The sequence below is a fragment of the Coturnix japonica genome, chromosome 11 (assembly GCF_054131305.1).
Source record: "Coturnix japonica strain WE chromosome 11, WE-NBRP24, whole genome shotgun sequence".
Taxonomy (NCBI): Eukaryota; Metazoa; Chordata; class Aves; order Galliformes; family Phasianidae; genus Coturnix; species Coturnix japonica.
In genome coordinates this window covers 7,446,358-7,460,821 of record NC_140673.1, presented here as the reverse complement: position 1 = coordinate 7,460,821, position 14,464 = coordinate 7,446,358, and the positions used below count along the sequence as shown (strand labels likewise).

At 56.3% G+C, this 14,464-nt stretch overlaps 3 protein-coding genes across 9 annotated transcripts; all 3 read right to left on the bottom strand.

The window, feature by feature from the left end:
- Nucleotides 1-1,059: 1,059 nt before the first annotated feature.
- Nucleotides 1,060-3,673, bottom strand: LOC146758993 (uncharacterized). Of its 3 annotated transcripts, none has more exons than XM_085511002.1 (4): nucleotides 3,595-3,673; nucleotides 1,785-1,888; nucleotides 1,629-1,710; nucleotides 1,060-1,417 (listed from the first exon to the last, which is right to left on the bottom strand). In XM_085511002.1, exons 1-4 carry the CDS (start codon nucleotides 3,655-3,657, stop codon nucleotides 1,310-1,312), a joined length of 357 nt encoding a protein of 118 aa, XP_085367128.1. In that variant the 5' UTR covers nucleotides 3,658-3,673; the 3' UTR covers nucleotides 1,060-1,309. The 3 variants fall into 3 exon arrangements, with proteins under 3 accessions (XP_085367128.1, XP_085367129.1, XP_085367130.1); XM_085511003.1 differs by having other exon boundaries at nucleotides 3,447-3,621; XM_085511004.1 differs by lacking the exon at nucleotides 3,595-3,673 and adding an exon at nucleotides 2,005-2,107.
- Nucleotides 3,674-5,695: 2,022 nt separating this feature from the next.
- Nucleotides 5,696-8,309, bottom strand: LOC146758992 (uncharacterized). 3 transcript variants are annotated; one of them, XM_085511011.1, is made up of 4 exons: nucleotides 8,231-8,309; nucleotides 6,421-6,524; nucleotides 6,265-6,346; nucleotides 5,696-6,053 (listed from the first exon to the last, which is right to left on the bottom strand). In XM_085511011.1, exons 1-4 carry the CDS (start codon nucleotides 8,291-8,293, stop codon nucleotides 5,946-5,948), a joined length of 357 nt encoding a protein of 118 aa, XP_085367137.1. In that variant the 5' UTR covers nucleotides 8,294-8,309; the 3' UTR covers nucleotides 5,696-5,945. The 3 variants fall into 3 exon arrangements, with proteins under 3 accessions (XP_085367137.1, XP_085367140.1, XP_085367139.1); XM_085511014.1 differs by having other exon boundaries at nucleotides 8,083-8,257; XM_085511013.1 differs by lacking the exon at nucleotides 8,231-8,309 and adding an exon at nucleotides 6,641-6,743.
- A 2,022-nt stretch (nucleotides 8,310-10,331) lies between these two features.
- On the bottom strand, nucleotides 10,332-12,945 carry LOC146758991 (uncharacterized). Of its 3 annotated transcripts, none has more exons than XM_085511008.1 (4): nucleotides 12,867-12,945; nucleotides 11,057-11,160; nucleotides 10,901-10,982; nucleotides 10,332-10,689 (listed from the first exon to the last, which is right to left on the bottom strand). In XM_085511008.1, exons 1-4 carry the CDS (start codon nucleotides 12,927-12,929, stop codon nucleotides 10,582-10,584), a joined length of 357 nt encoding a protein of 118 aa, XP_085367134.1. In that variant the 5' UTR covers nucleotides 12,930-12,945; the 3' UTR covers nucleotides 10,332-10,581. The 3 variants fall into 3 exon arrangements, with proteins under 3 accessions (XP_085367134.1, XP_085367135.1, XP_085367136.1); XM_085511009.1 differs by having other exon boundaries at nucleotides 12,719-12,893; XM_085511010.1 differs by lacking the exon at nucleotides 12,867-12,945 and adding an exon at nucleotides 11,277-11,379.
- Nucleotides 12,946-14,464: the final 1,519 nt, after the last annotated feature.

Sequence of the window (14,464 nt, the reverse complement as noted above, 5' to 3'; positions counted from 1 at the left end):
GGGTCTGGATCTTGCAAAAGAAAGCATATGAAAATGTCATCGCTCAGCAGCAATTGTCCACACCTGGAGTCAGCTGGAGAGATAACAAAAGAAGAATTGATACAGAAGTCTCATGGCACCTGTCAGGACTGTAAAGTTAGAGGACCCAACCTTTGGGAATGCTTGGAGAACAGATGTCCGTATGTTGGCTGTGGTGAGTCCCATTTGGTTTCTCTCCTTTGCAACCAGCTCCTTTGCTGCACCCAACCCGACAATCCTCTCTTCCATCTCCAGCAGCACTGCTTATTGTCACGCAGGCAGGCAGGCAGGCAGGCAGGCAGCAGGAGGCAGTGCCTCGTGGCTCGCTGTACACAGTCCACCGTGCAGGCTGGTGGAAGGAGGAAGGTGCCAGGGCGCCAATTGAAAATGGCCACCAGACACTCTTGACATCCAGCCTCTCCTCTCTGGGCTCTGGCTCAGCTACGTGCCCTTGCAGCACCCTGGCACTAAACACGTGGCGCTGCCCATCATGAACCATTGGAGCTGAAGCAGCGCAGCGCGGCTCGGGGTCCTCCCATTTTACAGCTCAGCTCTGGGCCCGAGGCACGTTCGCCTGCAGCCCGCCCGCTGCCCTCTCCTCCAGCCCCACTCCCAGCCCTGCTCTTCTCACCATCCCACCCACACTTGAACTCCTCCTTGTGGGTAGAGGAGAAGCTGAAGCGCAGGACATGGCTGCCCACATGCAGCCGGGCTTCCCAGTGCAAACAGCAACAGACAGTGCACCAGAACCCTGAAAAGCCAACAGGGAAGAAAGACAAGCTCAAGGCGCAGGGACACCTTTCTTCCTCCCACACTGCTTTTGTTTCTCTCAGCCCTTGGAAAACAAGGGATGCTCACAGTCCGTCACTAGCATTACCAGTTGGGCTGAAAGGCCACCAGTTGGGAACACCAACACGGAAAGGTGGGACAAGCAGCTCCATTTGCAGGGAGGGACGTGAAGCCAACCACATCATGGCCCTGCGATTACTAGCCCGAGCCAGGCACTGTATTGAGCAGCTACTGAAAGAGGCAGCACCACTATTCAAATGTTTCTTTCGCTTTTATTTGCAACAAAGAGATGCTAAATGCATCCAAAATACATTTCAATATGAAATCAAATAGGCGGGATACTGGTAATGACTAAAACTTGCTCAGTTCCTCTCCGCAGTCCAGGAAAGGGAAAGCACGGCCAGGCCTGAAAACCGGAGCACGCAGTGTGTGTCCTTTGGTGCACCTCTGAGGACGCAATGCAGGCGATTCTGCTGTCCTTTGTGCCTTCCTGCTCAAGCCCTTATCGTTTCTTTTTGCTTTCCTTCTTGGCTTTCTTGCTCAGCTGAGCAGCACTTGCCTTGGGTTGCTTCACCGTCTCCCAGGTCTTAGACTCAAAACCCTCCGAGTCCTGCAAGAATCAATTGGGAAACAGTCAGGGAGCTTTCTAACAACTGAAAGGGAAGAGAAGCAAGAGAGGATGGGTGGGTGTCAAATAAGGGAAAAGCTCAGCAGGCAAGAATAAACCTATCCCTGAGCTCCAGCACACACGCGTGACCACTGCCTTATTCATTCTAACAGCAATGTTATTCTAGCCATTAAAGTCACCCATGTTCACGTACCTGGTTGTGGACGTGTTCACGGCCTTGCTGCTGCTGCGCTCTACAACGCCAGCCACGGAAATAAAGAGTGCAGAAAGCTGATCTGTTGAAGACAGAGGAGTGAGCTGTGCTTAACCGACACTGCTTCAGTGCACGCTTACGGTAAGGCACACCTACCTTACAATGGCCACGCAGGAAGCTCCAGACACAGCTCCAGACTGTTCCCATGAAGCATTTCCCAATTGCATTTCACAGCCACTCACGCTCTGCTCCCTGACAATCTGCAACAGAAAAGTCACAAGATGCAAATCCCATCCCTCGGAGATGTCACAGACCTCCTCACTCATGGAGCAGCACAATGCCATGGCATTGGGTGAGAAAGCAGACGTGTGCTTACCGAGTGAGCGCTGTTTGCTGCCAGCTGCTGGTAGGAACCCACCTAACTCTAAGTACGAACACTAACCTAAGCCTAACTCTAAAACAGGAACAAAAACCTACACCTAACACTAAAACGTGAACAATAACCTACTCCTAACACCTAATCCTAACTAACTAAATTTAACAATAAAAACAACAAGAAAAACAACAATAAAAACAAGAAAAACAACAATAAAAACAATAAAAACAACAATAAAAACGGGGTTTAGATGGAACCGGGGGCCCGCAAGGTCTCAAAGGAGGAGATGATGTTAAATGAAGCCACCCGGTTAATGCCGGGGGCGGGGGCCGCGCAGACGGTACGGAGCCCAGCGCCTGGACCAGCGATGCTGCAGCTGAGGTGGTACTGCTGCAGGGCCTGGCACGGTGGTGTGGTGCCAGGCCAGCCGTGCATCGGGTGGATCCACCTCCATGGGCTCATCTGGAGGTGGATCCACCTCCATGGGCTCATCTGGAGGTGGATCCACCTCCATGGGCTCCACGGAGGTGGTCACGCACCTGGTCCAGGCGCGATGGCAATGGGCTCCCTTGCCTGTCTGCTGCCTGATGGTGCTGGCAGTGGGCCCCCTCCTCCTCCTCTTCGACCCCGCGGTCCCCGGAACCATCTTCCCAGCTAAATGGTGGGTTTCCTCCAGCCTCGCTCTCTTAGGCCCCCACATGGCTGTTATCGGCCGGAGATCTAAGAGGCGAGTGCGTTGCCCACCGTTGGGCAACGGTGACCAAGGTAACGGCCGTGGCCAGGGTTCTAACATGGCGGCCGCACTGCTGGCACTGCTGGCACTGGCGTTCCACATGGCATGAGGAGGGGGCTGGAGGACAGGGCACGGCACGGGAGCCAGAAGGCACTGCCTGTGCCCAGCGGGCAGCCCTTCTCTCCGGTCAGCAAGAGGGCACAGACGAGCTGGCCCTGAGCAAAGGGCCCTCGGCCTCCTTCATCCTCCCCCTTCTTCCACAAGGGAATCTCTTGGCGCTGCCATACGCAGCACGCAGCACCACGCTGATCTGATGGGGCTCCTGAGCTCAGCACCAAGAACAGCAGGCTCCAAAGGGCACCTGACCACGCCTGCCTGCTGGGACACACCAGCTCTGCTCTCCCTGTTCCAATCCAGAGCCTCTCCTTGTAACACCTCCGACTCCATTTGCATCCACTCACTCTCATTACATCCCACGTCCACACACGGGGCCACGCTGCCTCACCGACCCTCAGTGGGGACCCACAGCCGTACAGCACCATCAGCACAGCAGAACCGGGCCGTGCTCCTGATGCTGCCGCTTGTCCAACCTCCCTCTCGCTGCCCCCATTCTGCTCAGGCAGCCGGTCCCAGCAACAAACACCAGCACAGAACTGCAGCCCCGACTCGTCCCGCTCACCGACAGCCAGAGCAAGGACATGTTACACACCTTCGTTCAGCTCCACGCACTCGCTGGCACCGCACGCATCGCCTCTGCGTGGCGCAGCACCGCCAGCTCCTCCCCCGACATCCCTCCACGCCCCGCACCGCGGCCCGACCCTGGCAGCGCACACCCCGCTCCTCCCGGCCCCGGTCACCTTCCCATGGCGCCATGGCCCGGAACTGCTCCCGCCGGCACCAAGCGCTTCCTGCCCCTCCATCCCCCCCTCCTCCTTTCCCTTCACTTTCCATCCGCACTTAGGACGCACATCTCATCATCAGTGCAGGCAATCAACGGCTCGTGCTGCGCTTCACTGCCTTGTGCTCCTCGGTGCTCTGCTGTGCCCTTTCCTAACCCCGCAGGATCACATCTGCCATCCCCTGCAGCCCCTGTGCTGTGACCAACACGATTTGGGCTCGGGCCCATCGCCCTCCCTGCTGCCGGCCCTCCCCCATGCCCATGTGCTGCACCCAAAGTGGCTGCCACAGCCTCGCAGCCTCCTGCAGGCAGCACAGCCCCGGCACCGGGCTCGGCCCCAGCCCCGAGGTGCTGCTGCACAGGCTGAGCCCAGACCCACAGCTGAGATGCAATGACCGCTCATCAACATTTCACAGAATCACAGAGTTATCAAGGTTGGAAAAGACCCAGGAGATCATCCAGTCCAACCATCACCAATACTTCCCAGCTAAATCATGTCCCTCAACACAACATCCAAACGTTTCTCGAACACTCCCATGGTCAGTGACTCCACCACCTCCCTGGGCAGTGCATTCCAGTGCCTCACCACCCTTTCCGAAAAGTAATATGTCCTGATGTCCAGCCTGAATCTCCCCTGGCGCAGCTTGAAACCATTCCCTCTAGTTCTATCATGTCTACACGAGAGAAGAGGCCAACCCCCAGCTCACTACAACCTCCCCTCAGGAAGTTATAGAGAGCTAGAAGGTCTCCCCTGAGCCTTCTCTTCTCCAGGCTGAACAATCCCAGCTCCCTCAGCCGCTCCTCATACGTCCTGTGCTCCAGACCCCTCACCAGCTTCGTAGCCCTCCTGTGAACGGTTCCAGGGCCTCAATGTCTTTCTTGCAGTGAGGAGCCCAAAACTGAACACAGTTCTTAAGGTGCAGCCGAAGAACTCAAGCAAGAGGGAAGTTTGCTGGGCAGTTGGTACTACGCTGCATTCTTGGTCGTGGAAATCCCAGGGTCTGGATCTTGCAAAAGAAAGCATATGAAAATGTCATCGCTCAGCAGCAATTGTCCACACCTGGAGTCAGCTGGAGAGATAACAAAAGAAGAATTGATACAGAAGTCTCATGGCACCTGTCAGGACTGTAAAGTTAGAGGACCCAACCTTTGGGAATGCTTGGAGAACAGATGTCCGTATGTTGGCTGTGGTGAGTCCCATTTGGTTTCTCTCCTTTGCAACCAGCTCCTTTGCTGCACCCAACCCGACAATCCTCTCTTCCATCTCCAGCAGCACTGCTTATTGTCACGCAGGCAGGCAGGCAGGCAGGCAGGCAGGCAGCAGGAGGCAGTGCCTCGTGGCTCGCTGTACACAGTCCACCGTGCAGGCTGGTGGAAGGAGGAAGGTGCCAGGGCGCCAATTGAAAATGGCCACCAGACACTCTTGACATCCAGCCTCTCCTCTCTGGGCTCTGGCTCAGCTACGTGCCCTTGCAGCACCCTGGCACTAAACACGTGGCGCTGCCCATCATGAACCATTGGAGCTGAAGCAGCGCAGCGCGGCTCGGGGTCCTCCCATTTTACAGCTCAGCTCTGGGCCCGAGGCACGTTCGCCTGCAGCCCGCCCGCTGCCCTCTCCTCCAGCCCCACTCCCAGCCCTGCTCTTCTCACCATCCCACCCACACTTGAACTCCTCCTTGTGGGTAGAGGAGAAGCTGAAGCGCAGGACATGGCTGCCCACATGCAGCCGGGCTTCCCAGTGCAAACAGCAACAGACAGTGCACCAGAACCCTGAAAAGCCAACAGGGAAGAAAGACAAGCTCAAGGCGCAGGGACACCTTTCTTCCTCCCACACTGCTTTTGTTTCTCTCAGCCCTTGGAAAACAAGGGATGCTCACAGTCCGTCACTAGCATTACCAGTTGGGCTGAAAGGCCACCAGTTGGGAACACCAACACGGAAAGGTGGGACAAGCAGCTCCATTTGCAGGGAGGGACGTGAAGCCAACCACATCATGGCCCTGCGATTACTAGCCCGAGCCAGGCACTGTATTGAGCAGCTACTGAAAGAGGCAGCACCACTATTCAAATGTTTCTTTCGCTTTTATTTGCAACAAAGAGATGCTAAATGCATCCAAAATACATTTCAATATGAAATCAAATAGGCGGGATACTGGTAATGACTAAAACTTGCTCAGTTCCTCTCCGCAGTCCAGGAAAGGGAAAGCACGGCCAGGCCTGAAAACCGGAGCACGCAGTGTGTGTCCTTTGGTGCACCTCTGAGGACGCAATGCAGGCGATTCTGCTGTCCTTTGTGCCTTCCTGCTCAAGCCCTTATCGTTTCTTTTTGCTTTCCTTCTTGGCTTTCTTGCTCAGCTGAGCAGCACTTGCCTTGGGTTGCTTCACCGTCTCCCAGGTCTTAGACTCAAAACCCTCCGAGTCCTGCAAGAATCAATTGGGAAACAGTCAGGGAGCTTTCTAACAACTGAAAGGGAAGAGAAGCAAGAGAGGATGGGTGGGTGTCAAATAAGGGAAAAGCTCAGCAGGCAAGAATAAACCTATCCCTGAGCTCCAGCACACACGCGTGACCACTGCCTTATTCATTCTAACAGCAATGTTATTCTAGCCATTAAAGTCACCCATGTTCACGTACCTGGTTGTGGACGTGTTCACGGCCTTGCTGCTGCTGCGCTCTACAACGCCAGCCACGGAAATAAAGAGTGCAGAAAGCTGATCTGTTGAAGACAGAGGAGTGAGCTGTGCTTAACCGACACTGCTTCAGTGCACGCTTACGGTAAGGCACACCTACCTTACAATGGCCACGCAGGAAGCTCCAGACACAGCTCCAGACTGTTCCCATGAAGCATTTCCCAATTGCATTTCACAGCCACTCACGCTCTGCTCCCTGACAATCTGCAACAGAAAAGTCACAAGATGCAAATCCCATCCCTCGGAGATGTCACAGACCTCCTCACTCATGGAGCAGCACAATGCCATGGCATTGGGTGAGAAAGCAGACGTGTGCTTACCGAGTGAGCGCTGTTTGCTGCCAGCTGCTGGTAGGAACCCACCTAACTCTAAGTACGAACACTAACCTAAGCCTAACTCTAAAACAGGAACAAAAACCTACACCTAACACTAAAACGTGAACAATAACCTACTCCTAACACCTAATCCTAACTAACTAAATTTAACAATAAAAACAACAAGAAAAACAACAATAAAAACAATAAAAACAACAATAAAAACAATAAAAACAACAATAAAAACGGGGTTTAGATGGAACCGGGGGCCCGCAAGGTCTCAAAGGAGGAGATGATGTTAAATGAAGCCACCCGGTTAATGCCGGGGGCGGGGGCCGCGCAGACGGTACGGAGCCCAGCGCCTGGACCAGCGATGCTGCAGCTGAGGTGGTACTGCTGCAGGGCCTGGCACGGTGGTGTGGTGCCAGGCCAGCCGTGCATCGGGTGGATCCACCTCCATGGGCTCATCTGGAGGTGGATCCACCTCCATGGGCTCATCTGGAGGTGGATCCACCTCCATGGGCTCCACGGAGGTGGTCACGCACCTGGTCCAGGCGCGATGGCAATGGGCTCCCTTGCCTGTCTGCTGCCTGATGGTGCTGGCAGTGGGCCCCCTCCTCCTCCTCTTCGACCCCGCGGTCCCCGGAACCATCTTCCCAGCTAAATGGTGGGTTTCCTCCAGCCTCGCTCTCTTAGGCCCCCACATGGCTGTTATCGGCCGGAGATCTAAGAGGCGAGTGCGTTGCCCACCGTTGGGCAACGGTGACCAAGGTAACGGCCGTGGCCAGGGTTCTAACATGGCGGCCGCACTGCTGGCACTGCTGGCACTGGCGTTCCACATGGCATGAGGAGGGGGCTGGAGGACAGGGCACGGCACGGGAGCCAGAAGGCACTGCCTGTGCCCAGCGGGCAGCCCTTCTCTCCGGTCAGCAAGAGGGCACAGACGAGCTGGCCCTGAGCAAAGGGCCCTCGGCCTCCTTCATCCTCCCCCTTCTTCCACAAGGGAATCTCTTGGCGCTGCCATACGCAGCACGCAGCACCACGCTGATCTGATGGGGCTCCTGAGCTCAGCACCAAGAACAGCAGGCTCCAAAGGGCACCTGACTACGCCTGCCTGCTGGGACACACCAGCTCTGCTCTCCCTGTTCCAATCCAGAGCCTCTCCTTGTAACACCTCCGACTCCATTTGCATCCACTCACTCTCATTACATCCCACGTCCACACACGGGGCCACGCTGCCTCACCGACCCTCAGTGGGGACCCACAGCCGTACAGCACCATCAGCACAGCAGAACCGGGCCGTGCTCCTGATGCTGCCGCTTGTCCAACCTCCCTCTCGCTGCCCCCATTCTGCTCAGGCAGCCGGTCCCAGCAACAAACACCAGCACAGAACTGCAGCCCCGACTCGTCCCGCTCACCGACAGCCAGAGCAAGGACATGTTACACACCTTCGTTCAGCTCCATGCACTCGCTGGCACCGCACGCATCGCCTCTGCGTGGCGCAGCACCGCCAGCTCCTCCCCCGACATCCCTCCACGCCCCGCACCGCGGCCCGACCCTGGCAGCGCACACCCCGCTCCTCCCGGCCCCGGTCACCTTCCCATGGCGCCATGGCCCGGAACTGCTCCCGCCGGCACCAAGCGCTTCCTGCCCCTCCATCCCCCCCTCCTCCTTTCCCTTCACTTTCCATCCGCACTTAGGACGCACATCTCATCATCAGTGCAGGCAATCAACGGCTCGTGCTGCGCTTCACTGCCTTGTGCTCCTCGGTGCTCTGCTGTGCCCTTTCCTAACCCCGCAGGATCACATCTGCCATCCCCTGCAGCCCCTGTGCTGTGACCAACACGATTTGGGCTCGGGCCCATCGCCCTCCCTGCTGCCGGCCCTCCCCCATGCCCATGTGCTGCACCCAAAGTGGCTGCCACAGCCTCGCAGCCTCCTGCAGGCAGCACAGCCCCGGCACCGGGCTCGGCCCCAGCCCCGAGGTGCTGCTGCACAGGCTGAGCCCAGACCCACAGCTGAGATGCAATGACCGCTCATCAACATTTCACAGAATCACAGAGTTATCAAGGTTGGAAAAGACCCAGGAGATCATCCAGTCCAACCATCACCAATACTTCCCAGCTAAATCATGTCCCTCAACACAACATCCAAACGTTTCTCGAACACTCCCATGGTCAGTGACTCCACCACCTCCCTGGGCAGTGCATTCCAGTGCCTCACCACCCTTTCCGAAAAGTAATATGTCCTGATGTCCAGCCTGAATCTCCCCTGGCGCAGCTTGAAACCATTCCCTCTAGTTCTATCATGTCTACACGAGAGAAGAGGCCAACCCCCAGCTCACTACAACCTCCCCTCAGGAAGTTATAGAGAGCTAGAAGGTCTCCCCTGAGCCTTCTCTTCTCCAGGCTGAACAATCCCAGCTCCCTCAGCCGCTCCTCATACGTCCTGTGCTCCAGACCCCTCACCAGCTTCGTAGCCCTCCTGTGAACGGTTCCAGGGCCTCAATGTCTTTCTTGCAGTGAGGAGCCCAAAACTGAACACAGTTCTTAAGGTGCAGCCGAAGAACTCAAGCAAGAGGGAAGTTTGCTGGGCAGTTGGTACTACGCTGCATTCTTGGTCGTGGAAATCCCAGGGTCTGGATCTTGCAAAAGAAAGCATATGAAAATGTCATCGCTCAGCAGCAATTGTCCACACCTGGAGTCAGCTGGAGAGATAACAAAAGAAGAATTGATACAGAAGTCTCATGGCACCTGTCAGGACTGTAAAGTTAGAGGACCCAACCTTTGGGAATGCTTGGAGAACAGATGTCCGTATGTTGGCTGTGGTGAGTCCCATTTGGTTTCTCTCCTTTGCAACCAGCTCCTTTGCTGCACCCAACCCGACAATCCTCTCTTCCATCTCCAGCAGCACTGCTTATTGTCACGCAGGCAGGCAGGCAGGCAGGCAGGCAGGCAGCAGGAGGCAGTGCCTCGTGGCTCGCTGTACACAGTCCACCGTGCAGGCTGGTGGAAGGAGGAAGGTGCCAGGGCGCCAATTGAAAATGGCCACCAGACACTCTTGACATCCAGCCTCTCCTCTCTGGGCTCTGGCTCAGCTACGTGCCCTTGCAGCACCCTGGCACTAAACACGTGGCGCTGCCCATCATGAACCATTGGAGCTGAAGCAGCGCAGCGCGGCTCGGGGTCCTCCCATTTTACAGCTCAGCTCTGGGCCCGAGGCACGTTCGCCTGCAGCCCGCCCGCTGCCCTCTCCTCCAGCCCCACTCCCAGCCCTGCTCTTCTCACCATCCCACCCACACTTGAACTCCTCCTTGTGGGTAGAGGAGAAGCTGAAGCGCAGGACATGGCTGCCCACATGCAGCCGGGCTTCCCAGTGCAAACAGCAACAGACAGTGCACCAGAACCCTGAAAAGCCAACAGGGAAGAAAGACAAGCTCAAGGCGCAGGGACACCTTTCTTCCTCCCACACTGCTTTTGTTTCTCTCAGCCCTTGGAAAACAAGGGATGCTCACAGTCCGTCACTAGCATTACCAGTTGGGCTGAAAGGCCACCAGTTGGGAACACCAACACGGAAAGGTGGGACAAGCAGCTCCATTTGCAGGGAGGGACGTGAAGCCAACCACATCATGGCCCTGCGATTACTAGCCCGAGCCAGGCACTGTATTGAGCAGCTACTGAAAGAGGCAGCACCACTATTCAAATGTTTCTTTCGCTTTTATTTGCAACAAAGAGATGCTAAATGCATCCAAAATACATTTCAATATGAAATCAAATAGGCGGGATACTGGTAATGACTAAAACTTGCTCAGTTCCTCTCCGCAGTCCAGGAAAGGGAAAGCACGGCCAGGCCTGAAAACCGGAGCACGCAGTGTGTGTCCTTTGGTGCACCTCTGAGGACGCAATGCAGGCGATTCTGCTGTCCTTTGTGCCTTCCTGCTCAAGCCCTTATCGTTTCTTTTTGCTTTCCTTCTTGGCTTTCTTGCTCAGCTGAGCAGCACTTGCCTTGGGTTGCTTCACCGTCTCCCAGGTCTTAGACTCAAAACCCTCCGAGTCCTGCAAGAATCAATTGGGAAACAGTCAGGGAGCTTTCTAACAACTGAAAGGGAAGAGAAGCAAGAGAGGATGGGTGGGTGTCAAATAAGGGAAAAGCTCAGCAGGCAAGAATAAACCTATCCCTGAGCTCCAGCACACACGCGTGACCACTGCCTTATTCATTCTAACAGCAATGTTATTCTAGCCATTAAAGTCACCCATGTTCACGTACCTGGTTGTGGACGTGTTCACGGCCTTGCTGCTGCTGCGCTCTACAACGCCAGCCACGGAAATAAAGAGTGCAGAAAGCTGATCTGTTGAAGACAGAGGAGTGAGCTGTGCTTAACCGACACTGCTTCAGTGCACGCTTACGGTAAGGCACACCTACCTTACAATGGCCACGCAGGAAGCTCCAGACACAGCTCCAGACTGTTCCCATGAAGCATTTCCCAATTGCATTTCACAGCCACTCACGCTCTGCTCCCTGACAATCTGCAACAGAAAAGTCACAAGATGCAAATCCCATCCCTCGGAGATGTCACAGACCTCCTCACTCATGGAGCAGCACAATGCCATGGCATTGGGTGAGAAAGCAGACGTGTGCTTACCGAGTGAGCGCTGTTTGCTGCCAGCTGCTGGTAGGAACCCACCTAACTCTAAGTACGAACACTAACCTAAGCCTAACTCTAAAACAGGAACAAAAACCTACACCTAACACTAAAACGTGAACAATAACCTACTCCTAACACCTAATCCTAACTAACTAAATTTAACAATAAAAACAACAAGAAAAACAACAATAAAAACAATAAAAACAACAATAAAAACAATAAAAACAACAATAAAAACGGGGTTTAGATGGAACCGGGGGCCCGCAAGGTCTCAAAGGAGGAGATGATGTTAAATGAAGCCACCCGGTTAATGCCGGGGGCGGGGGCCGCGCAGACGGTACGGAGCCCAGCGCCTGGACCAGCGATGCTGCAGCTGAGGTGGTACTGCTGCAGGGCCTGGCACGGTGGTGTGGTGCCAGGCCAGCCGTGCATCGGGTGGATCCACCTCCATGGGCTCATCTGGAGGTGGATCCACCTCCATGGGCTCATCTGGAGGTGGATCCACCTCCATGGGCTCCACGGAGGTGGTCACGCACCTGGTCCAGGCGCGATGGCAATGGGCTCCCTTGCCTGTCTGCTGCCTGATGGTGCTGGCAGTGGGCCCCCTCCTCCTCCTCTTCGACCCCGCGGTCCCCGGAACCATCTTCCCAGCTAAATGGTGGGTTTCCTCCAGCCTCGCTCTCTTAGGCCCCCACATGGCTGTTATCGGCCGGAGATCTAAGAGGCGAGTGCGTTGCCCACCGTTGGGCAACGGTGACCAAGGTAACGGCCGTGGCCAGGGTTCTAACATGGCGGCCGCACTGCTGGCACTGCTGGCACTGGCGTTCCACATGGCATGAGGAGGGGGCTGGAGGACAGGGCACGGCACGGGAGCCAGAAGGCACTGCCTGTGCCCAGCGGGCAGCCCTTCTCTCCGGTCAGCAAGAGGGCACAGACGAGCTGGCCCTGAGCAAAGGGCCCTCGGCCTCCTTCATCCTCCCCCTTCTTCCACAAGGGAATCTCTTGGCGCTGCCATACGCAGCACGCAGCACCACGCTGATCTGATGGGGCTCCTGAGCTCAGCACCAAGAACAGCAGGCTCCAAAGGGCACCTGACCACGCCTGCCTGCTGGGACACACCAGCTCTGCTCTCCCTGTTCCAATCCAGAGCCTCTCCTTGTAACACCTCCGACTCCATTTGCATCCACTCACTCTCATTACATCCCACGTCCACACACGGGGCCACGCTGCCTCACCGACCCTCAGTGGGGACCCACAGCCGTACAGCACCATCAGCACAGCAGAACCGGGCCGTGCTCCTGATGCTGCCGCTTGTCCAACCTCCCTCTCGCTGCCCCCATTCTGCTCAGGCAGCCGGTCCCAGCAACAAACACCAGCACAGAACTGCAGCCCCGACTCGTCCCGCTCACCGACAGCCAGAGCAAGGACATGTTACACACCTTCGTTCAGCTCCACGCACTCGCTGGCACCGCACGCATCGCCTCTGCGTGGCGCAGCACCGCCAGCTCCTCCCCCGACATCCCTCCACGCCCCGCACCGCGGCCCGACCCTGGCAGCGCACACCCCGCTCCTCCCGGCCCCGGTCACCTTCCCATGGCGCCATGGCCCGGAACTGCTCCCGCCGGCACCAAGCGCTTCCTGCCCCTCCATCCCCCCCTCCTCCTTTCCCTTCACTTTCCATCCGCACTTAGGACGCACATCTCATCATCAGTGCAGGCAATCAACGGCTCGTGCTGCGCTTCACTGCCTTGTGCTCCTCGGTGCTCTGCTGTGCCCTTTCCTAACCCCGCAGGATCACATCTGCCATCCCCTGCAGCCCCTGTGCTGTGACCAACACGATTTGGGCTCGGGCCCATCGCCCTCCCTGCTGCCGGCCCTCCCCCATGCCCATGTGCTGCACCCAAAGTGGCTGCCACAGCCTCGCAGCCTCCTGCAGGCAGCACAGCCCCGGCACCGGGCTCGGCCCCAGCCCCGAGGTGCTGCTGCACAGGCTGAGCCCAGACCCACAGCTGAGATGCAATGACCGCTCATCAACATTTCACAGAATCACAGAGTTATCAAGGTTGGAAAAGACCCAGGAGATCATCCAGTCCAACCATCACCAATACTTCCCAGCTAAATCATGTCCCTCAACACAACATCCAAACGTTTCTCGAACACTCCCATGGTCAGTGACTCCACCACCTCCCTGGGCAGTGCATTCCAGTGCCTCACCACCCTTTCCGAAAAGTAATATGTCCTGATGTCCAGCCTGAATCTCCCCTGGCGCAGCTTGAAACCATTCCCTCTAGTTCTATCATGTCTACACGAGAGAAGAGGCCAACCCCCAGCTCACTACAACCTCCCCTCAGGAAGTTATAGAGAGCTAGAAGGTCTCCCCTGAGCCTTCTCTTCTCCAGGCTGAACAATCCCAGCTCCCTCAGCCGCTCCTCATACGTCCTGTGCTCCAGACCCCTCACCAGCTTCGTAGCCCTCCTGTGAACGGTTCCAGGGCCTCAATGTCTTTCTTGCAGTGAGGAGCCCAAAACTGAACACAGTTCTTAAGGTGCAGCCGAAGAACTCAAGCAAGAGGGAAGTTTGCTGGGCAGTTGGTACTACGCTGCATTCTTGGTCGTGGAAATCCCAGGGTCTGGATCTTGCAAAAGAAAGCATATGAAAATGTCATCGCTCAGCAGCAATTGTCCACACCTGGAGTCAGCTGGAGAGATAACAAAAGAAGAATTGATACAGAAGTCTCATGGCACCTGTCAGGACTGTAAAGTTAGAGGACCCAACCTTTGGGAATGCTTGGAGAACAGATGTCCGTATGTTGGCTGTGGTGAGTCCCATTTGGTTTCTCTCCTTTGCAACCAGCTCCTTTGCTGCACCCAACCCGACAATCCTCTCTTCCATCTCCAGCAGCACTGCTTATTGTCACGCAGGCAGGCAGGCAGGCAGGCAGGCAGGCAGGCAGGCAGCAGGAGGCAGTGCCTCGTGGCTCGCTGTACACAGTCCACCGTGCAGGCTGGTGGAAGGAGGAAGGTGCCAGGGCGCCAATTGAAAATGGCCACCAGACACTCTTGACATCCAGCCTCTCCTCTCTGGGCTCTGGCTCAGCTACGTGCCCTTGCAGCACCCTGGCACTAAACACGTGGCGCTGCCCATCATGAACCATTGGAGCTGAAGCAGCGCAGCGCGGCTCGGGG